This window comes from Canis lupus, chromosome 26 (genome assembly GCF_048164855.1).
Source record: "Canis lupus baileyi chromosome 26, mCanLup2.hap1, whole genome shotgun sequence".
NCBI classification, from domain to species: Eukaryota; Metazoa; Chordata; class Mammalia; order Carnivora; family Canidae; genus Canis; species Canis lupus.
In genome coordinates this window covers 22,231,685-22,253,824 of record NC_132863.1, presented here as the reverse complement: position 1 = coordinate 22,253,824, position 22,140 = coordinate 22,231,685, and the positions used below count along the sequence as shown (strand labels likewise).

Genomic DNA, 22,140 nt, shown 5'->3' with positions numbered 1-22,140 from the left:
CAGCTGCCCATCCATTGTCTGGAAACACCAGTAGTAATATTTTTCTCAGGTTGAATGGCATCCCACAGGCTCTATCCTTCTGGCCCAGAAGGGCCCATTGGGGATATACAGACACTCAGTTCTTTCCACTGTCCTCACTCCAAGAGCAGGAGTCTGGGGTTGTCCACGTTTGTGTTCCCCAGCTCCTGGCACAAAGTGGCTCACAGAGAAGTCTCCATACATGTTCATGATATGACCCAATATGTGGCTGCCATCAAGCCACCTCCCTGTGTTGTTGCTGAACCTCCTGTGACTACCTCTTCTTCCTCCATCTGCTCCCCAGAGCACTGCTCCTCCACCCCCCAGGAATGACCAATTGATAACAGCTCAAAGCCTGCCTTGCTTGGTAGCAGTTGCCTGGAGTCTGGTGTTGCAATAGATTCTGGAACTGAGCTTGGGTTTAGTGGGAAAGACTGCTGAAATTGATTAAGGATGTCTGCAAAGACATAGGAGGGGAAGTGGTAGCACATTCCTAACATACTTGTCTTCCTCTGTTACAGGTGCCCCTAACCTGGGCTCCATAGAAAGAATTCAGGAAGTCTGTCATGAACTTGGGTAAGAAAAGTATTATGTCTTTAATTTCACTAGCCTTTATCTGAAACTGACCATTCCTTCAGTGATGAAAGCAGTGGTATTAGCAGGACCAGTGACTTTGTCACTAATAAAAACCATAGATATTTTCTTATCACATTAGAGATGTTCCAGATATCTTGAAATATCATTTATATTCATCGTGACTTGGAAATTGCAATAGCTATTTGCTAGATCTTGTGTTATAATGTATAATAAATAATATATTACTGTAATACAAACTTGTTTTTCATATTTTGATAACTATTTCAGTGTAATTGGTTTACTCTGTGATTCTATGTGTATTATTTTATTAATTTAAAGGCATCTGAGAAAGAGTCTATTCCATAGGATTTGCCAGATATTAAAGAGTTCCAGGAACTCTGGCCTCTCCAGCTTTGGGAACTCCCTCCCCACCACCTTCTCAAGTTCCCTACCTTATCAGGGTTTGGGAGGGAAGCTGGAGGATGAGGTGAAGTCCTCCAGATGGGAGAGGCCTACCACACAGCCAGCTCCTGTGCCAGCCTCCCTGGGGTGATAGAGGAGGTGGTGAATCAGCAGAAACCTATAAATTGATGGAGAAGAGGTTGTGCAGGCTCCTTCTGGGCCACGGCTGGACTATCTCATGCCAGAGGTGAGAAGCTAGTGTTTTACAAGGTGATTTGAGGGGAGGAGTCTGAGGGAAGGAAATTTCAGCCCCAGAGGGGTCCTAGGTCATCCATCCTGATGTACTCAGAAGCCCTGGACAGCAGGAGCCTCTGAGATTGGAGAGAGAAGGCCCTGCCACAGGGACCAGGAGCCCAACCCCTTTGTCCAGCATGTGTAGCTCCCATTCGTCACCTCATTCATTCATTTATTCCTTCACTTACTCACTTGCTCATGTTTACTTAGTTCCTAGTGATTGGCCCAATCATGTGCCAGGACTTGGGCTGGGCATTAGACAAAAAGATGTAGAAGACTCAGTCCTTCCTTCAAAGACATAAGCGAAAAGACAGTGACAATGTCATGGCTTGATGCTTTGATGGGAGAAGTCCATGAGATCCCTAACTCAGCCCAGAGGGATCAGGAAGGCTCTCCAGAGGAGGTGACCTTTCAAGGAAGTAGAAATTAAGCAGGCCCTTGGGTGCTCAAGAAGAGTGTTCAGGAAGCAGAGGGGCAGCACATGCAAAGGAGCTGGGGGATAAAGAGGACACGAGGGGAATGCATACATCACCCACTGCCAGGGGCAATGGTGGTGAGGCATGGCTGGAGGGGTCACGTCACCTAGGAAGCCTGGAAGCCATGCTTGGATGGTTTCCTGGCTAAGGTGAGGAAGGGATGTGGGCCCTGCTATCTCATCTGTCAGAGGCATTGAGCTGTGACTTCAGTGGCCTGGGGAAGTTCAAGGTCTCCGTCTGGGTTGGAGGAGGTGGAAACCATCTCACCAGAGCTGGCAAAGACCAACTGAGAACCTCGGGCCAATGCCTGCCCCTCATGGCAGCAGCCACGAAGTCCTTCTGCTCCGAAGGCCTGAGTAGGCCCTGTTCCTTTATTTATGGGCTGTGTGAGCAATTTGCTCCTTGCTGGCCGGCTGGCTGGGTGTGTGATGCGGGGATTACTCACGCCCCAGTTGTGGTCCGGCCTCTGCAGGCTGCGGGGTAATGAGTGAGGTAATTAAGTGTAAAAGACAGGAGCGAGCAGGGGAGGGCTGAGGGGGGGCGAGCAGTCACTGGCTCTTTTCAGGAGCAGAGGAGTGAGATAATGTAGGATAATAGCCCAGCCAGGCCCTGCCCAGGCAGCCCGGCCTGTGCCGAGAGGTGCCCCCCAAACGGCCAAGACAATTCAGTCTTTTCAGGGAAAATGGGGAGGCTCAGGCAGGGCCGGCTCCCGGGGACAGCTGTATGGAAATGACAGCTCCTCTCCTTGGTCCTTTCCTGTGTTGGCTGAGGGTGGGGAACAGACGCCTTTGGCTGGGGATGAGGCTGAGAAGAAGTAGAGAGATCCAGGGAAGTGGGTGAGGCAAGGTGAGGGGTCCATGTGGGGCTGGACGCTTGAGCTTGGGTGGGAGAGGAGAGATACTGAGAGCAGTAGGTGAGCTTGTTAGTGGCTCCAGAGTCTGGCTCACTGGCTGGGAACCATGGCTTGGCTGTTGACTAGCTGCATGATATTGGCTTAGCTGTGCTCCCTCTTTGGGCCTCAGGGCTCTCATCTGTGAAGTGGGACTGTCAGAACAGTTCCTTCCTCACATGGAAGTTTGGAGGATTGGCACAATGATGCATAGCACCGAGCACACAACGGGTGCCCCACACATTCTAGATACAGTTGACTCCAGAATCCGAGGGCATTGGTCATTCATTCATTTATTGCACAAATATTTATCGAGTGCCTACCATATTCTAGTGGTTCCTGGTACTGGGAAAATAGCAGTGACTAGAACAGAGTCGCTTTCCTCTTCTAAGAGAGGAGACAGACCATACGGGCATTAAACACATAAGATCACATCAGTGATCCCACTTGTGAACATTTATTGTATGGATGTGTTTAGACGCATGTGAAATGAATACATTCAAGTTTCCTTATTGCAGTTTTGTTTGGCTTAACAAAAATCAAGATGCAATCTACAGGTCTACTGTTACCAAACTGATTAAAAAATGGAGTAGCCAAAAGAATATTATACAGCCACAAAAAGGATGAGACCGCTTTTTATGTACAAATACAGAAAGATCTCCTAGAAGTAATGACAAGTAAAAGGAATATAAGGAATATTTTGGGTAAAAGGGGGGAACTAAAAAATATCTTTATATTAGCTTGTGTATATAACAAACCAATAACACTTGTCTCCTATGGAGAGGAGTAAGATTAGAATGAGAGAGCCAGGGCAGTCAGGGAGACTTCATTGTATACTTTTGCATATATATATATATACACACACACACACACATTTAAAGATTTTATTTACCCATTCATGAGAGACATAGTGAGGCAGAGACATAGGCAGGAGAAGCAGACACCCCATGGGGAATCCAGTGTGAGACTGGATCCCAGGACCCGGGATCACGACCTGAGCCAAAGGCAGACGCTCAACCACTCAGCCCCCCAGGCGCCCCTTTTTCTATAGTTTTGTACCAAGTGAATGCATTACTAGTTCAAAACAAATTCAGCTTTCTATTTCCTCCTTCTTCCCTCTGTTTCTCAATATTTGTTGGAAGTGAAGGGTAGGGTGTGGGGTCAAGTAGGGAAGGCAACTGAGTGAGGCTGTGGCTCTGTGGGATGGGGGATTGAATAAATAAATAATATATTGAGGAAAATGAGAGCCAGGTTTCTCACTGTCAGAGAAGGGAATTGCACATATGGAAATAGCAAAGGCTACAGTGACCTCTGTGGTGCTGGAATGGAGTTGGAGGGATTGGGGTGAACTCATGGGTTTGGACACATATAGACAGATAAGCAGAGATGCATGTGCGCATGCACATGTGTGTATTTCTCAGCTCTGTCCACAAAGAGAGCCCAGGAGCACTCACACCCACATAGCCATGAGTACTCCTAGTACCCAGATCCTGGTGTCTTAGTATCTAAGTATAACATCCTCCACTGCAAGGAACCAGGACTCCTTGAGAAGAAGGCTGATTTGAGGGCTAGGGCCTGGCAAGTACAGAGTGAGCCTGAAGCATTTACTTGTGCTATAAAGTGAATAGAAGGGCTCCAGTAATGCTGGGCACAGGTCAGAAGAGCATAGGAGCCACTGGCCAAATCTGGTACTATTTGAGCATCATAACAAATAATGGCAATAGCAGGTTATAATCCATTGAATAAAAATAGGACTCTGGATCTACACTGGTATCATATACATACAGACATACACATACATGAAGGAAGAGAAAGCTCTTTCTCACAGTAGAATGTCTAGTAACAAATGTAGAGGGAAGGATGGAAATATTATGGTATAATTGACTCTGGCAGAATTGTTGCTGGGTGCTAAAATGAAAACTACTCTGTGAAAATTTGTTGGGGACAGAGTAGTTACATAGTCTTCAAATATCTCCCCACAAGATAAGCTAGTCATTACAAAGAGAAAGAGGGTAACTCTATGGTGAGAAACAGGGCAGAGAGTACCTGAATCAAGTGATCAGAGGTGGCATTGCCTGTTATAGGACACACTGGCATGTGCTTCCAGGTGAGACGCACAAAGAGAACCACGTCACTTCTGTGATGTTCCTGCCAAAGACTCAAAGCCTAAGTCTGGTCGGGAGGAGCCATCAGATGAACTCTTATTGAGGAGCCTTCTATGAAATAACTGGCCTGTAATCTTGGTGAGTGTCAAGATAATGAAGGTTAAGGGGAAACTGAGGGACTGTTCTAGATGAAAGGAGATGAACGAGATAAGACAATGAAATACAGTGAGTATTTCTGGATGGATCTTTTTGCTTATTGAAAAATGTTATTATTGGGACAATTAACAGTATTTGACTGGGGTCTGAAGATTCTATGGTAGTCATGTGTCAGTGTCAGTATCCTGATTTTGACGATTTTGCTGTGATTATGCAGAGGATGTCCTTGTTTGTAGAAACTACAGACTAAAGTATTTGGGGGCAATGGGGAATTGGGTCATCAACTTACTCTCAAATGGTTAAGAAAAAAATCTCTCTACGCAAAGAGAAAATGATACAGCAAACTTGTTTATTTATTTATTTATTTTTTATGATAGTTACAGAGAGAGAGAGAGGGAGGCAGAGACACAGGCAGAGGGAGAAGCAGGCTCCATGCACCGGGAGCCTGACGTGGGATTCGATCCCGGGTCTCCAGGATCGCGCCCTGGACCAAAGGCAGGCGCCAAACCGCTGCGCCACCCAGGGATCCCAGCAAACTTGTTTAAATGTAATATTTGGGGGCACCTGGGTGGCACAGTCAGTTAAGTGTCCAACTCTTGATTTAAGCCCAGGTGATGATCTCAGGGTTGTGAGATTGAGCTCCATGTTGAGCTACACACTGGGCGTGGAGCCTGCTTAAGATTCTCTCTCTCCCTCCTTCAACCCTTCTCTCTCTCTCTCTCTTAAAAAAAATTCGACATTTGGGGGTTCTGGGTGAAGGATATGCTGGAATTCTTTGTACAATGTTTGCAATTGTTCTGTAAGTTTTAAATTATCTCAAAGTAAAAAGTTTAAAAAAATTTATTCAGGGCAGCCTGGGTGGCTCAGCGGTTTCACGCCGCCTTCAGCCTAGGGCGTGATCCTGGAGACCCAGGATCGAGTCCTGTTTTGGGTCCCTGCATGGAGCCTGCTTCTCCCTCTGCCTATGTCTCTGCCTCTCTCTGTGTGTGTGTCTCTCTCATGAATAAATAAATAAAATCTTTAAAAAAAGTTATTCAGATGACACTGTAGCCATATAATGTCAGGTAGTGATAAGTGACATAGAGAAAAATAAAGCAGGAAGGGGAATAGCAAATGAAGGGGTGATGCTCCTCTAGATGATGTGATCGGACAGGCCTCTCTGGGAGGAGACATTTGAACAGAGACCTGGATGGAGGGAGGGAGTGAGCCCTGTGGAGATCTGTAGGGAGAGACTTCCAGACTGAGGGATCCATCAGACAAAAGTCAGAGTGGAGCAAGCCTGGTTTGTGTATTAATTTCTTTTTTTTTTTTTTTAAGATTTTATTTATTCATTCATGAGAGACAGAGAGAGAGGTGCAGAGACACAGGCAGAAAGAGAAGCAGGCTCCATGTAGGGAGCTCGATGTAAGACTCGATCTCGGATCCTGGGGTCATGCCCTGACCCAAAGGCAGATGCACAACCACTGAGCCTTAATTTCTATTATCATGTAACAAATTACCATAAAGTTAGTGGCTTAAAACAGTACCCATTTAAATCATGGTTCTATAGGTCACAAGTGTGGGACACCTGTGTGGCTCAGTGGTTGAGCATCTGCCTGCTTCTCCCTCTGCCTATGTTTCTGCCTCTCTGTGTGTCTCTCATGAATGAATAAATAAAAAATCTTAAAAAAAAAAAGTCACAAGTGTGACATCCTGTGCCATACATCATAACCTGATCATGGGAGTAAACGCTATCACATCCACAGTCCAGGGCATTATATACTGGACATATACACCTGCAGGGGGTGAGGAGGAGAGCTGGAAATCTTGGGGGACATCTTGGAATTCTGCCTACCATAGTGGGGGATTTGAAGAACAAGGAATCAGTGTGGCTGGAGAAGAGTGAGCAAGGGGACGAGAGGTAGGAGAGAGCGGAGTATCATAGGTGGAGAGACATATATACACCGTGTGGCCCAATGGGAAACTGAGGTCCAGAAAATGGCCTTGTGCCTTTTGGCTCCTGAGTAAGGGGAGGGTCATGCCAGTTCTGCTTGGATTCACTCGAACTGAAGAACAACCTCAGGGTAGGACCCAATAGATGATTTTAAGTCAAAGGAGTGTGTGCCTACGGGTAGCCTTTGGGGAACCGGTAGGCTGCTGGGCATGGGTGATGAACTGATCTACTCCATGAATTTGGCCTAGGAGGCACAGTGCAAGAAGCCACAGGCTCTTCAAGGGCCCATGGAAAAGTCTGAAACTGGAAAAAGTTGCCTGGAAAAATTTATTTATTTATTTTTATTATTATATTTCTTAGATTTTATTTACATGAGAGAGTACACAGGCACAAGCAGGGGGAGGGGCAGAGGGAGAGGGAGAGGCAGGCTCCCCATTGAGCAGGGAGTGTGATGTCGGACTGGATCCCAGGACCCTGGGATCATAACCTGAGCTGAAGGCAGACACTTCATTGAGAAACCCAGGTGTCCCCCAATTTTTTTTAAAAAGAGTAAAGAAACTTCACTGAAGTTGAGAGCAATCCGATTTAATGGTCTGGAAGTAGCATTATGTCACCTGATGATCAGTAACTAATTCAACTCTCATAATAATTGCATATGTGTTATATTTCCTGTGACTGCATCTTGTTTCCATTTTTTTAACTCTATTTTCCATAGTATCACATACAGTGTACAAAATGAAAATGTACAAAAGGCGATGCAGCAAAGCTTCTCTCTACTCCTGACCCCTAACTACCCCTTCCCCTCCCCCAAGACCAGTTTCCTGTTCTCAGAGGCATTTTATGCACATTACAAGTGGCAAAGTATATGCACACTTTACTCCCCCCTTTTCACAATGGTAGCTGCTCTGCCTGCTTTTCTCCCCTTGGCGACGTATGCTTCTGATTGGCTCATATGGAGCTGCCTGTTCTTTTGTACTGCAGCAGAGGAACCTATTATTTGAATGAATTGTCACCTTGCCACCTCTTTTCCTAACACCCTGAGTGCTCTTGGCCTCTCCCTTGTCCCCCAGGCAGTCACTGTAGCTCTAGCTCATCCCACCGCTTCCCCTCAGATGATAAGCATGGGATCCTGCTTGCCCAGTAACTGGCCAACAGTGCTGGGTCACACCCCCCAGAAGTGTGGGAGAGTTAAAGCCCCAGCCCTCAGGGCAAGTGTTGTCCAGCATTGTCCTCAGTAAGTCAGAAGACAGGGCGGAAGGAAGAAGAATTTATCAGGTGCCCGAGGGCAGGGGGCTGAGAGAAGGGGCTCAGTCCTGCCAGTTTGAGCCTAGTTGCCCACATCTCCTGGGTACATGTACAAGTTTCTCTAGAATGTCACCTGGAATGGGATTACTGAGTTGTAGAGGAAGAGTAAAATAATGCCAAGTTGTTCAAAGTGGTTGTACAAATTGACCTCCTATCACCAGTGTCAAGGAATTCTGGTTCCACATAAGTGATCAAGTTGGAATTTATCCAGCTTTGTAAGTTTTCCTAATCTAGTGGACACAATACGAACTCTTAGTTTGGATTTTGCTAATTACTAAGATGTTAAACATCTTTGTATATGTTTATGGGCTGTTCATGTTTTCTATTCTTTATACCTATTCAAATCTTTAGCCTATTTTTCTTTCTTTTTTTTTTTTAATTTTTTTAAATTTTTATTTATTTATGATAGTCACAGAGAGAGAGAGAGAGAGGCAGAGACACAGGCAGAGGGAGAAGCAGGCTCCATGCACCGGGAGCCCGATGTGGGATTCGATCCCGGGTCTCCAGGATCACGCCCTGGGCCAAAGGCAGGCACCAAACCGCTGCGCCACCCAGGGATCCCCTATTTTTCTTTTTGATTGTCTTTGTCTTACTGATTTGTAGGAGCTCTTTATATATTTTGGGTACTAATATTTGTAATCAGACTGTTACAAGCTTTCCCCAACTTGTGGCTTATTGTTTCACTTTTCTTATTGTGAATTTTGAACAGAGTATTAATTCTAATGTAGAATTTATTAATATTTGCCTTTATGGTTTGGACTTTTTGTTTCTTGTTTAAGAAATCCTCTCATACCCAATTTTTCTACAGTGCATATGTATATATATTTTAAAAGGGACATATTGTACATTCTATTTTGTAGCTGCTTTTCTACTTATTCATATAGCATGAACATTTTTACAGCATCATCAGCAAGTGGTTGCATAGTTTCCCGTCACATAGACTATCCTATTTCCTGAATCCCCTGTTGATGAGTATTCACTTTGCAACTTTTTGCTCTTACCAACAATGCTGCCAGGAACATCTCACAGCTGTCGTGGTCCACATTCATGATGATTTTTCTAAATAAAGTCCTAGGACACAAAATGCCCATCCAATTAAAAGGATAGATTTTACCAAATTTGCCGGAGGCCTCAGTTTTTATTCCTCTCCTGAAAACAGTATACTACTATGTTAAATTGCCCTTCCCAAGAGTGTGGAATCAGCAAAATAGATGGATGGCCCTGGGTAGGGGGTCCTGGAGACTGCATTTGGAGTGGCAGTAGTTAGCGGGGATGTTTGATTGCAATGGCATGTGTGGAGATGGTCACTCTGCAAATACAGACTTTATTCACTTTTTTCCTTCCCACACTTCCATAGGTAAGACACCTTTATTAGGTGATGTTGAAAGGAAACAGCCAAGAAATGCCCCAGTGAGGCCAGCATTGGTGATGATTCTCTGCTAATTGTATTTGGAAGGGTGTAAGTTGCTGCCTCAAGTAGATCTTTGTGTGTTGAGGGCTGAAAACGTCTCTTAAAACTGCTGCCACCTGGGCTGGGCACGTAAGGTTTTCAGTCCAGTGAACAAAGGGATTAAAAAAAAAAGTTCCCCAGAAAACTCTCAGCTTGTGAACTTGAAAACCTTAGACGAGGACTCCCATCTTGCTGGGGGCATCAGACTTTTAATACTTAAGCATTGATTTTAGTGACTGTCAACATATATTCCCCTTTTTATAATAATCGATACTAATTTTTATTAATGGGAGTGCTATATAGTTTCCCATTAGCATGAATTGGCTTTTTTTTTTTTTTTTAAGTAAGGCAATTTAAAGAAAAAAAATGTTAAGAAATTGTGTGAAATACAGACAGAATGCCAGTGGGGGCTGGAAAGGTTGAAACTTGGAGAAACTGCTTTAATGGAAACCCCTCCTTCGAAGAAGCCTAAGACTTGGGTGGGTGGGGTGGGGGTAGAAGTGGGTCCTTGGGATTCTGGGCAGAGGGTGCTGGGGGCTCTGGAGGATGTGGCCCACACATTTGGAGGCCAGACAATCTGGGGAGGCCTGCCGCGTTTTTCACAAGAGTGACATCATATTTAGGACTAAAAAATGTGTTTCCTTCTTGATGTCACCAGACACTCATAGCAACTTTAAGTTCCAGGCAATGAAACATCACTTTACACAGGGAAACGAGCAATAGAGAGAAGCAGCCATTTGCCTGTGGTCATGGGGTGAGTAAATGGACTAGGATGACTTGGCCCTGATGTTGGGTTTGGGATTTGTGGGAGAATGTGTCAGGACTTGGACTTCTGAGACCAGGACACCCATGTTAAGGAGAACAACAGCCATTAGCATTTACTCAGTGCTTACCAGGTGCTGGTTCTCTCTGCTAAGCACCTTTGGCTATCTTGCTGAACACCTTACACTAACCCTATGTCAGGGGATCCATTGTGATCACCCAGAAAGTGTTGAGAAGGAGTTCATTGATTCATGGCTCCTGCTCTTGTAGAAACTTGAATTCTAAGAGAGGAGAGGGGAGACAAAGTAACCATGGAAGGCATAAATGAATGAGACAATTTCATACAATGATAAATGCCATGAAGAAAACCAACAGGCAGTGTGATATGGTCTCTGGAGGTAGGGAAGAGACTGCTCCGTGTGAGACCATCGGCGAAGGCTTCTCTGAGGAGGTGCCATTCAAGCTGCAGCCAGAATGTACTAGATTTGAACCTGGGCCATTTGAGAGCCCTGCTTATGATCCCAAACGTACCCCAACTTCTGTCTCATGTGGATCATAGAATGCTTCTTCCAAAGATGCTTTGCTCCCTTGTTAAACATTCCTGAAGTTGTGGCATATGGGTCTGAATGTCTGGGACCTAGGAATGGAGGGATGCTAGGATAGTGGAGCCTGAAGAGGTCTTACCCAAGGGACTGCCCCATCCAATTCCAGGGACTCAACCTATGTGGATTCATGCAACACTTGGAGGTCTCCCTAGGTGATTCCCCTGGCTGGAGGGGAAACCAAGTCCCAGAGAGGAGACGGGTCCAGCTAAGAGCCATGGCTTGTAGCTGTGCAGGTTGTGCTGGGCTCAGGGGTGCTGAGCTGGGAACTAAGAAGCTGCCAGGAACCCTGTGGAGGAGCTGCCTTACACCAGGAAGAAAGACTCCCTGTTTCTAACTCACACAAAGGAATACTATGGGCTGGTGGTAGCCCTGAGCCCAGTGGTGGTAGAAATTAGCGCCTGTGTCACTTACCCTTCCTCCAGCCTGCTTCCTGAGAGGGTAGAAGGGTAGAACATGCCATGATTTGAGGATGGCCGTGGCCCTCCTTGATTGCAGCAGGGAGTGGGAGGGGGGCTTTGCATGCTCATCACAGGCCTTATGGGGCAGCAGAGAGGAAGAGCTGGGGCTCCCTGGGGTGTGTGTGGAGCTGACAGACTGAGGAGTGGGCAGGGCCAGGGGCGGGGGTAGCCCAGAAGGGCCTTATCTCCTCTAGGCCAGTGTCAGCTCTGGTCCCCAGCCTGCAGCACATGCTGGGGCTGCCAGCCTGAGACTGGGGACTGCAGTGAATTTGCATTTATATTGGAGACTTCTGTTTCCTGGGCCTGGAGGGAGGAGGATGGCCACTGTGGTCAGCTGAGTGAGATGCGAGAGAGGAGGGGCCTACAGCCCTGTCCTGTCGGGGTACAGGAAGTGGCCGGTGGGTTGGGCCTGCCTGGCCGAGGAACAGTGGCACAGAAGGTTCTCTGGGCACAAGGCCGGCCCTGACAGCCTGCTGGTCCACCCTCCCAGCCGCTTGCCAACATCAGCTGGGAGTTGGCTCTACCCCACGGACCTGGGAAAAAGGTCATTGGCCTGTGCCAGCAAGGGACCGGGCAGGGCGGAAGCACTCCTGTGAGTGTGTACAAGTGTGTGGCATCCCATCTTACCTTCTTCTCAACCCGTGGAGCTGTTTCAGCCAAGAAAACCAACAACGCTCAGAGGGGCTTATTGTGAGTCCAAGGTGAATGGGCTTGTGATCCAGGGCCCCCCCAAAAGCTCCTTACCAGCAATACTCAGCACACTCAGGTGTTCTGGGAGACAATCCCTGACTTGGGAGTGGGGAGGAGTTGACATCCCTCATCTGATTTTGGGAGAGACGAAGGAGGTCATCACAGACCCATGGCACTGTTAGGACTGGTTTTGTGATGGCTTAGGAATCCTGTTTCATTTTATGGTGAAGTCCGTGGTTGTGACTGGGTTGAGCCCGCGTTTCCCCTGCCTTTGGAGAGGAGCTTCTCCCTATGAGATCTCATAGTGGGGAAGGAATGGAAGCAAGGAGAGAAGGAAGGCGAAAGGAAATGAGGGCAGAAGGAGGGAAATATGAAAGAAAGGAATGGAAGAAGGGATAGAAGAAGGAAGAAATGGAAGCAGGGGTGGATGGAAATACAGAGAGAAGGGAGGGAACGGGGAGTAGTCACGAAGAGAAGAAAAGTCAAGGCCAGAGGGCGCCAGGGAGAGCCGTCTGGATCCCCTGCAGGTGTGCCGGTTGCCTTTACAGACCCAGAGCTGTTGGGAGTCCCCTCTGTGACCTTTCCTGGCTGTCGCCTCCAGTGGTGTTCCCCTCCCTGCCCTGCTGCTCCTCCCCTACAGCTGAGGCCTCCTGTCCTCCAGTAGCAGGCTGAGCTCTGGTCCAGGTGGGGGACCAGTGACGGCCTCGCCAGGGCACCAGGGAGCAGAGGTCAGGGCCCCATGTGATCCTGAGGCTCAGCTCCCATGACTCACTCCAGGCAGTGCTTTGCTGCCTCTGGAGGGGGGCTCTGCTTTGCTTTCGGGTTCTCTTTACTCCCTCCCTCCTCCATCCTTCCAGACGGAGGTCTTGGCCCTATTCCCCCAGCCTGTGACTGTGGGCTTACAGCTGACAAACCTCCTGGTCCTGGCTCTCCGTCCAGCAGTACAAGCCCTCCCTGTCTGTCACCAAACAGTCAGGACGGCCTGTTCCACCTGGCAGGCTGGCTGTTGCCCAGCTTCATCTTGGGAAGTGAGGACCAGCTCTGACAACACGCTGCCTGAGTTCAAATCCTGGTGGTGCCTCTTCCTAGCTGTGTGGCCTTGGGCAAGACCCTTTACCTCTCTGAGCCTCTGACTCCTCATCAATAAATGGACATAATGATAGGACCTAGCCCTTGGATTGCTTTGTGGATTATATACAATCAGGCATGGGAAGTGCTTGGCTCAGTGCCTGGCATCTAGTAAGCACCCAAGACATATTAGCTCTTATTATCCAAACTTTATCTTTCAGTGCTGGTTCTGGCTTACTGGGGCTATCAGGTTCTAGACACCTATCCTGGTGCCTCCTTCATTAACCCCTTTATGCCTAGCGTCACTTGATATGACTATTTCAACACAAAAATCAAACCCTGATGTTATTATATTACTTCTCCCAGTTACCGTTTACTGGATGCTTGTGATGAGCCAGGCATCGTGTAAGCCATTTTAAATTATGGTTGCAAATTCCTTGATATTCTTCTCATCAAGAAATGGGATCTATGTTCTTCCTATGATTGTTTCCAAGAACAAACTGTGGCAGAAGTGACACTGTATGACGTCTGAGGACAGGTTGGAAGTGGCCATGTCACTTCTGGTTGGGTCTCAGGGGACACTCACTCTTGGAACCCAGCCACCATGCTGTGAGGAAGCCCAGGACCCAAGGAGAGGCCACACAGACGTGTTCTGGCTGATAGCTTTAGCTGAACTAGTCTGGATTGCGAGACATGTAAGGGAAGACACCTCTAGATGATTCTGGCCGCCAAGCATCAACTGTCTCCGAGACACCGTAGAATAGGAGGAAAGCGTCTCCAGTGTGCTCTGTCTGAATCCCTGACCCCTAAGAGCCTGTGAGCGCAAGGGACTTGACTACGGACACTGTGTTTTGGGGTGGTTTGTTACACAGCAGTGAATAACTGGAACCGCCACCCTGACTCACTGAAGCTCCACAACAAAAGGAAGTAGCTGTTCTAATCATTTCCCTTTCATATATAAGGGAGTAAAGTCTGAAAATGCTTTAGCAGGTTGCCCGAAGTCACAGAGCTCCTAAGAGGCAGAGCTGGGATTTGTGTCTGTGGTCTGACTCGAAACTGTGCACTGAAGAATCGCCACATCCTGCAAACCCTGGTGGGCCAGAGAGGTGACCGGACATCATCTCCAGGGTCCTGGGGGGCCTGGGGAAGGCGCCGAGGTAGAATTTGTGAGATCAGGAGAGGACACTAAAAAGCCCCCTGGGGTGTCTTGGGGAGGGTGGGTAATAAGGAGCTGGAGGTAGCTTCTGTGGACAGAAATCCCACCCTGCCATTGTCTTTGTCCTTTCTGCCGTGCCTGTCAAAGCTGTGAGGACAGCAGCAGGATCCCTGGTCTCAGGCCCCTAGGAGCTCTGTACCTGTCAGAGCCATGTCCAGCTGGGGATGCCAGCCAGTTGGACTGAGCTGGGCTGTGCCCCAGTTGGGCTGAGCAGGGCAGCCTGGGCAGGGTCCTCTGCCCCATACATCTCAAGGTTGGCCACAGAGCTCCAAGATCATCTGTGCTAACGGGACGTGTTTGTTTTGGAGTTGGCCGTGAGTGGCAGAGAGCCCAAAAGAAGAGTGACTTACAGGAGACAAACACTGATTTCTTTTTCTTATGAACAGTCGAGAGGCAGGCTGACCAGGTGGCTCCTCAGTCCTCGGGGACCCAGGCTCCTTCTATCTTGTTGCTCCACCATCCTTAACACCTTGGTCCAAAATGGCTGCACATTCTCCAGCTACCAAGTCCAGATTCCAGCCAAAGGGAAGGAGGAAAAGGGAAAAAATGTTCCCTCCTCTCCTCAAAGATCTCTCCAGGAAATTGCATGTGGTGGTTTCCTTACCTCCTGTTGGCTGGAATGGAGCCACATAGCCACCCCTAACTGGGAGTCTCTCTTCTGGGTATCCATGTGCCCAGCTATATCTTGGGGTTCTAATACTAAGGGCAAGGGAGGTAGGGAGCATGGGGAACTACCAGCCATCCCTGGCAGCTGGAGGGAATGCTCTAAAACTCAGATCAGGTTATTTTATTTGCAGCTTAAAATCATTCTGTAGCTCCCTCTGCTTCCATGATCAAGGTTAAAGTCTCCATTAAGCTCCCAGGGCTGGCTGCCTGGTCTCACTCGGCCCATCTCCCCAGCCTCATCCTCCCTGATCCACCCCCAGCACTGAACTCAAACCATGCCCACCCCCACCCTCTCCCTGGGTCTCCCTTGTGCTGATTATTTGGGAAATCCAAATAAACAGTTAATAGGTCTGTGGCTCTAAAACCCCTACTCTGTGCCCGGTACATCCACACACGCTTTCTCATTTTAATCCTCACAACAGCCAAGGGGAGGCCAGCATTATCGGGAGCCTCCTTTACAGATAAAGAAACAGAGTGTGTGCTGGGTGGAGCCACATAGTGACCACTCTGCTGCATGGCCTGGCTGATGGGAAATGCCTTGCACAGGCATAGCACTTTACAGTTGGCACATCCCTTTCCCTTCCATTGTCTCATATAGTCCTCACAGCTACTGTGCCCCTTTTGCAAATGAAGAAAATGGAGGCTCAGAGAAGGACAGTGATTTCCTCAAGGTCACACAGCCACCTGCTAGCCATGCTTTGTTTAGAATCCAGGTTTGCCTGTATCTGCCCCATCTGCCTTCTCTAGGGAGTGAGTGAGGTGGGCCGCACCCAACCCTCCATAGTCCTGACGAAAGTGGCAGGGATTTTAAAGTCCAGCTTTCAGATGGGGAAACTGGAGTCCCTGGAGGAAGAACTTGCTCAGGGTCCTACACCCCATCAGTGACTTTCTAGGAAGGGATCTGAGTTTCCTGCCTCCCAGTGCAAAGACCTGGCACACTTTGCTCAATTCATGCCACAGAAATTTATTGAGCACCTACTGTGTACCAAGCACTGTGCTAGCTTCTGGAATCACAGCCATGAAGAAAACAGGCATAAATCCCTGTCTCCCGTGGAGCTGATGGTCTAGGGCAGGATGGGGGAAGGGGAGACCAACACTAACCAAAAAGATCAGTGGCAGCTACTGTTTTCCCTCTTTTTTTCCTTCCTTCAACAAATATTTATTGAGAACCATATTTCTGTAAGACAGAGCCAGTCCTGACTCTCCTGGAGCGAGAGTCTAGTGGTGGAGACTGGCACTACATGAGGCGGCACTTAAGGAAACAAAATAAATTCAGCTAATAACGGCTGGGAAGAAAACAAGGTTAAATGCCAGGGAGTGAGGGGCAGGGGAGGCAGTGGTGGTTAACTCTAGATGGGGTGATCAGGTAAGACCTCTCTGAGGAGGTGGCTCTTGAGCTGAGACCTGAAGAGTGTGAAGGGGCCAGGTAGAGGGAACAGGCCGCTGCCAAGATGCAGAGGTAGGACAGAGCTTGGGGGTGTGGGAGGGGCTGAGAGGAGGCCAGGGTGGTTGGAGCAGGGTGGGAGGGGGCATTTTAGAGGGAGAGGTTGGCAGGAGGGATGGCCAGGGTGCCATCGAGGAGCACTGTGTAGAGAGAGGGATGACTGGCCCCCTGTGGGGCACTGCTCAGGAAGGCCAGTCATCTCTGCATCTGGGGGTTTCCCAGCTGGATCCCAAGGGGTGGGGGCTGAGCACCTGCTGGCCTGGCACGCCTGCCTCCACAGAGATACAGCCCCCCAGCCCCCTGCAGTGGAGTCCCCCTCAGCGGTGCCTCCACCTGCACAGCCGGGCAGGGCATTGTGTGCTGGCTCTGATGGGCACACCTGGTGCTCTCACTGGCCTGCTGGCTGCCTTGATTTAGGGGCTCGTCCTGGCTGGTTCTGGAGCCTATTCCCTGAAGTCTACCAGCTGGTACTAGGCTGGCTGAAGAGGAGGAAGCAGGCTCTGGGGGTGGTGGCCAGGGAAGAAACTTTACCGCTCATCCTGGCAAGTCCATTGGACCAAGAGAGAAGTGTCCTGAGCATCTTTGAAATCCTGGACCTCCCTTCTCTGGCAAAGAACCTGGGGGCTCAGGCAAGGTTCAAATGCCAGTTTAGTTGCTATGCTTAGAAATGTTCTTTCCCTCTCTGGGCCTCAATTTCATCTGTATGACGGAAGAGTTGACCTGGCTAAACTCATCGTGTAAATTCCAGAGCCAGGCTATCTGACTGTTCACTCTCCCACCTTGTGACTGTTTGAACTTAGCTAAGTTACTCAGCCTTTTGGTGTCTCTTTTTACCTACCTATAAAATAGGGGTACAATAACAGTATGTACTTCAAGGGTTGTGTGTCAAGATAGAGTTATGAGTAGCTGCTGCTTGGAACAGGGCCTGCCACATGCTAAGTGCTATATATTTTAACTCTGATTGTTACTGCTATTCAAATCTTTGGAGAATGTTGTACTAGAAAGACTTGCTGGAAATAAGTAAGTCCGTTTGTTTGTAAACTTTTTGGTCTTTGTTTTTAACAGAGAAGCTCTGCATTGCTGAAGAGAAATTTTACTCAGAGCCCCAGCTGTTCCGAAGGGATGGAAGGGGGGGCACCCGCCCCACCTGCTCCACCGTCTCTGGGTCTGCAGACCCCAAGGGGGCTACTGGAGCATAATTTAAAAACCCTTGCTCAGTTTGTCTCCTTCGGCTCACAGTCAGGGAAACTGAGACTCAGACAGAGGCAGGGACTAGCCCAGGCCCCACAGGGAGTGAGTTGCCCAGCCTAGCTTAGAACTCAGATTTCCTGGTTTTCTCAATGCAAGACAAGGGGCAGGGGCGAGGAGAAAAGCGAGGACCAGAAGCTGCTTGGGGGACTGGGTGCATTGTGGCGTCAAGTCATTAACATGCAAATGACATGCAAATTGATGCAAAACAGCATGTTTTATGCTAATTTGCAGAGTCGAGAGCTTCGACATTTTTGGTAACAGGGCAGCAATCCTGGTCCCTGGGCATTGCCGAACACGCGTCCCTTTTTTCTTTCTTTCTTTCATTATTATGATTGGGGCCCATAAATCTTGGTTTGGTTGTAACCCTGCCTCTTCTTTCCTGCACGCCTGGCTCCTGTCACCCTCAAGGGTTCCCTCCCTCTCTTGATCCTGCCTGGGCCCAGAGACAGGCCTGGGCAGTGGGTCAGAGAACCAAGACTGAGAAGCCACCAGTCAGTGCCAGGTGGTGAACCCATCCTGGAAGCCACTTCTTGAGGAGTCTGAAGGGGCCAGGGGCTGCAGCAGCTGCTCCTCTGTGCCAACTGGTCTGTGGACATTCGGGACACAATGTCCAGGATCCCCAAACTGTCCCTAAATCCAGGTTTGGTTCTTCCCCTGAGCTCTCATGGCCACCATGTCTTCTGTGCCATTTCCATTTAGGGTTGGCCTGCCTCACAGGACGAGCCGCCTAGGGTGGGCAGGGTCTTCTCCTTTACTTATCAGAACACCCAGTACCGAGGCCACAGGTTTGGGATATGTTTGGAGTTTGGGGACTGAATAAATATGTGGAGATCTGACAGTGTACCTGGTGGTGAGCTTGCAGTCTCTGAAACCATGTAGCTTGAATTCAAATCCTGACACCGGTCCTTTTTGAGAAAATAGTAATACTCCTAGCTAACATTAATTGAGCAACCTACCACATTCCATGTGCTTTGCTTTGTGCTTGCTGTTTAATGCTTTCGCTGATAATAGTATCCTGTAAGGTGGGATACTATCGCTCCCTTTTTATGAAGGAGAGGTTACATGACTTGTCCAAAACTATGTGTCCAGGGAAATGACTAAAAAGGCATTTATATTTGCTAAGAATGAGTTCCTCACCAGGCAGTGGCTCTGAGCCACTTGTCAAAGCTGCTCTTACAAGGTACCATACCTCTACCTATGCTATCAGCCAACCTTTCAACAATGTTAGACTTTACCCAAGACCTGTGCTCCTGGAAAACAGTGATGGTTAAGAAATTCCTCTAACCTTTTGTTTTCTGAAATCCCACTACTCTTCTGTGTTCAGAGCAATGGTTTACCACAAGCAAACAGCTTCCTCATGTGATTCAGGTAAGACTTGTCCATCTTTCTCATGACTGTCCTTAAGACTCAGATGACTTCCTTGTTTGCCTGTGACCTTTCCTTTTTTACCTGAACCTCCTGTTAAAGACAAAGACCCTCCTCTTCCCATTCTTTATCTCATGGTTGATTAGTTGAGATTAGAGCTGTGTGTCCCATCTGAAAGGAGAAGCAAACATTTCCTGTTCAGCTGACCAAGGAGCCAGGTCTAAATTCCCCACCTGTAACCTGTGTGCTCCTCCCGGCAGGTCTAAGGCAAATGTCCCCTGGCTGGACACCTTGATCCTGGGATCTCTGGTGCCCTCTGTACTGCAATAGCTTGGGTAAAACCATCCCCTCCCCTGCATTGTCTGCTGGTGTATTTTGTCTTTGACACTTTCCACGGTGACATTTTCCACCTAGGGCTCTGACCCTGTAAGGGTCCTGTGTGTGACCTTGGAGCAAGCACTTCCTTAGCGTCTCTGTGCCCCGGGCTCCTCCACTGCAAAACGGGATGCCCAGCTCACTAGCCCTACCTCCTCAGGTTGTGAGACCAAAGAAGATCACACCAGGAAGCGCTTGGCGCGTTGCCCGGCACAGAGCGAGCGCTCCAGAAATGTCAACCATTGTGCGCTCAGGAGAGGGAACCGGACGGGGCCCGCGGGCGGAAGTGGGGGTCGAGAGCACGTCTGGAGACCTCCGCTCCCCTCCCGCGGTGGGGGGGGGGCGGTGTGTGCCCGGCTCTCCCCCTCCCCCGGCCGCCTGCCCCGATCGCAAGCTGGGGCGGGGGGCACACTCCTCACTCCTCCCTTCCTCGCCGCCAGCCTTTGATTGTGGCGAGCAGCGAGTCGCGGAGCAAATTAACTTTTTGCACACTTCATTATGCGCCGCCCCGCGTCCCCAGGGGCCGCGGCCCCGCCCCCGCCCCGCGCCGACAACTTGATTGGGCAATTAATCTTCGCGCCCCCCGCCCCCCCGCGCGGCCCCGGGCCTTTGTGCGCCTGCACGCGGGCCGCGGGTGCCCGTCCGGCCGCCCGGTCTGCTCGCGCTGATAAGGCGCCCCGCGCCGCCGGCCCCCGCCTTTGTCAGGGCTCCGGGAGGCCCGGCCGCCGCGCTGCCGTCTCGCACCCCGTCAGCGCGCCCCCGCCCCTTCGGCTCGGTCCATCTGTTTGAGCTGCACAATCCTCAGCGGCCGGGGGGCTGGGGGGAGGGGTCTCGCTCCTGGGCAGGGAGCCAGCACCCCCACTCCACCCGGCCGCCCCATGTGTGAGGAGTGACGCCCCCGAGCCCCCGAGACACACACACACACACACACACACGCACGCACGCACGCGCTCGCGGGGCCGCCCAATTAAGCAGCGCGGTGATAATTAAGAAGGGGGCTGCGAAGCGCAGCGGCAGTCTGAGGAATGGGGGGGGGGGCTCCCATCAGTGTCCAAAAAAAAGAGGGGACCCGCCACCCATCCTGTAACCCAGGTGTGTAACGCCTGGTTCTTAGCTTGAGGGTCTGCAGGCTTCCATGGCTAGAGTGGAAGTTTGTGTGTGGGGGGGGAGAGTCCCTGGGAATTTGCCTGATAAATCGTGCCTCTTTGTGCAATTTCCTGGGGTTTTGCCAGCAGTTGACCCAGCCTCTGAAAAGGCAGCCTGATTCCGATAATGTTGAGAACCCCGGTCCTAAATGGGGAGTAAATCTGGGGCCCTTGTAGAGGCCCATGGCAAGGGGTTCAGAATGGGGGTTCAGAGAAATGCTCCCCACTCACTCCCTGAGTGTCAGGGAAGGACTCTGTGCCCTGGGGTGGTGGAGGTGATAGGCGGGGACCAGGTTGGCACAGCACTGCGCACACAGAGCGTGCTCACAAGTGTTGGTTCTTGGTATTTTCTGTGGTTTTCCCTGGATGGGCACAGGACCACAGTTGAAAACTGATGGGTGAAAGATGATGTTGGAAACAGGCCCTTGAGATTCATCACTCTCCTGGGCAGTGGAGTAGAGTGGTGCCTGGGCATGGGCTCAAAATGTGGGGTCTCTGCAGAGCTTGGGGCTAGGAGTGGAGGTGTGGGGGCAGGGAAGTGTCTGTGGTCCTTGGGAAGTGTCTGCACCAGCATGCCAGTGTGTATGCAGAGGATGCCCAGCCTTCACTAGTGCTCCCAGAGTCTGTGACCACAGGTTGGAAGAATCCCTGTGCATGGGGGCTGAAGAAGTGACTTCATCTGTGCAGTCCACCAGCAACATGGATGGAAAACTTGGTGTGGGCAGAGTCCACAGCTGCACCACTCGGTGAGGACAGCATGAGCAAAGCAGAAGCTGTTTGCTGTCCTCACCGACTCACAATCTGGTTTGGGAGATGGATTAACACATAAGTTGGGACGTTCAGTGGGTGACAAGCACTGTAGGTAGAAGCAAAGCAGAACAACTGATGATGTGTGCAGACTCTACTTGCTGGACACCCCCTACCGTGACCCCAGCAGTGAAGGCTCTTCTCCTCAGCCAAGAGCTCTACACCCTGTGCACTTTACCTCCTACTTCCTGGGACCCAGCTTGCCTAGCCAGTGTGGGGCCATGGGGCAGGGTTCCCTGGGATGATGGGCAGGCCTCTCCCTCTTATTCCTGTGGAGCTGGTAGTGGTGGCTCCCTCTGATAATGACAGCCTCCAGTCTTGCGTGACTGAAAGGCCTCACGGGCCCACTGTCCAGAAGGGGCCTCGTGAGCAGGAGCTGAATTAAAATGGAGAAATAAGAAATACAGCTTCCCTCTCCACCCCCACCCCCTCGCTCCCCTCATTCCCACAGCCCCTGAGGCCATGGGTGGATAGCTTCTCAGTCCCTCTGATGAGCTGACTCAGTTAGCTGGGTATACACCTCTGGATGAATACCATTAGGGGACACTCCAGAACCAGTGGAGGAATAATAGGAAAAATGCTGTTTGACTCTGAACAACCCCCCTCTGAACCACACACTCCCCCCACCCTGCAGGTTTAGATCCCTCATCAACCCTCGTCCCAATTCTGATGTTCTGGCTCAAG

General features: G+C 49.7%; 1 protein-coding gene across 11 annotated transcripts in view; it reads left to right on the top strand.

Annotated features, from left to right (window-relative positions):
- Nucleotides 1-22,140, top strand: part of FAM110A (family with sequence similarity 110 member A) — a 146,151-nt gene that overhangs the window by 33,866 nt on the left and 90,145 nt on the right. For 6 of the 11 annotated variants that reach the window (XR_012018438.1, XR_012018440.1, XR_012018439.1 and 3 more), the window contains exons 2-3: nucleotides 540-594; nucleotides 4,763-4,898. Coding sequence is in view for 1 of the 11 variants with exons in the window: in XM_072800417.1 (XP_072656518.1) it covers nucleotides 585-594 (10 nt within the window). In the remaining 10 variants the exon portion in view is untranslated. Of the gene's footprint in view, nucleotides 1-539; nucleotides 595-4,739; nucleotides 4,899-22,140 lie in introns of those variants that run through there. The other 5 variants (XR_012018444.1, XR_012018447.1, XR_012018448.1 and 2 more) reach the window with 3 other exon arrangements.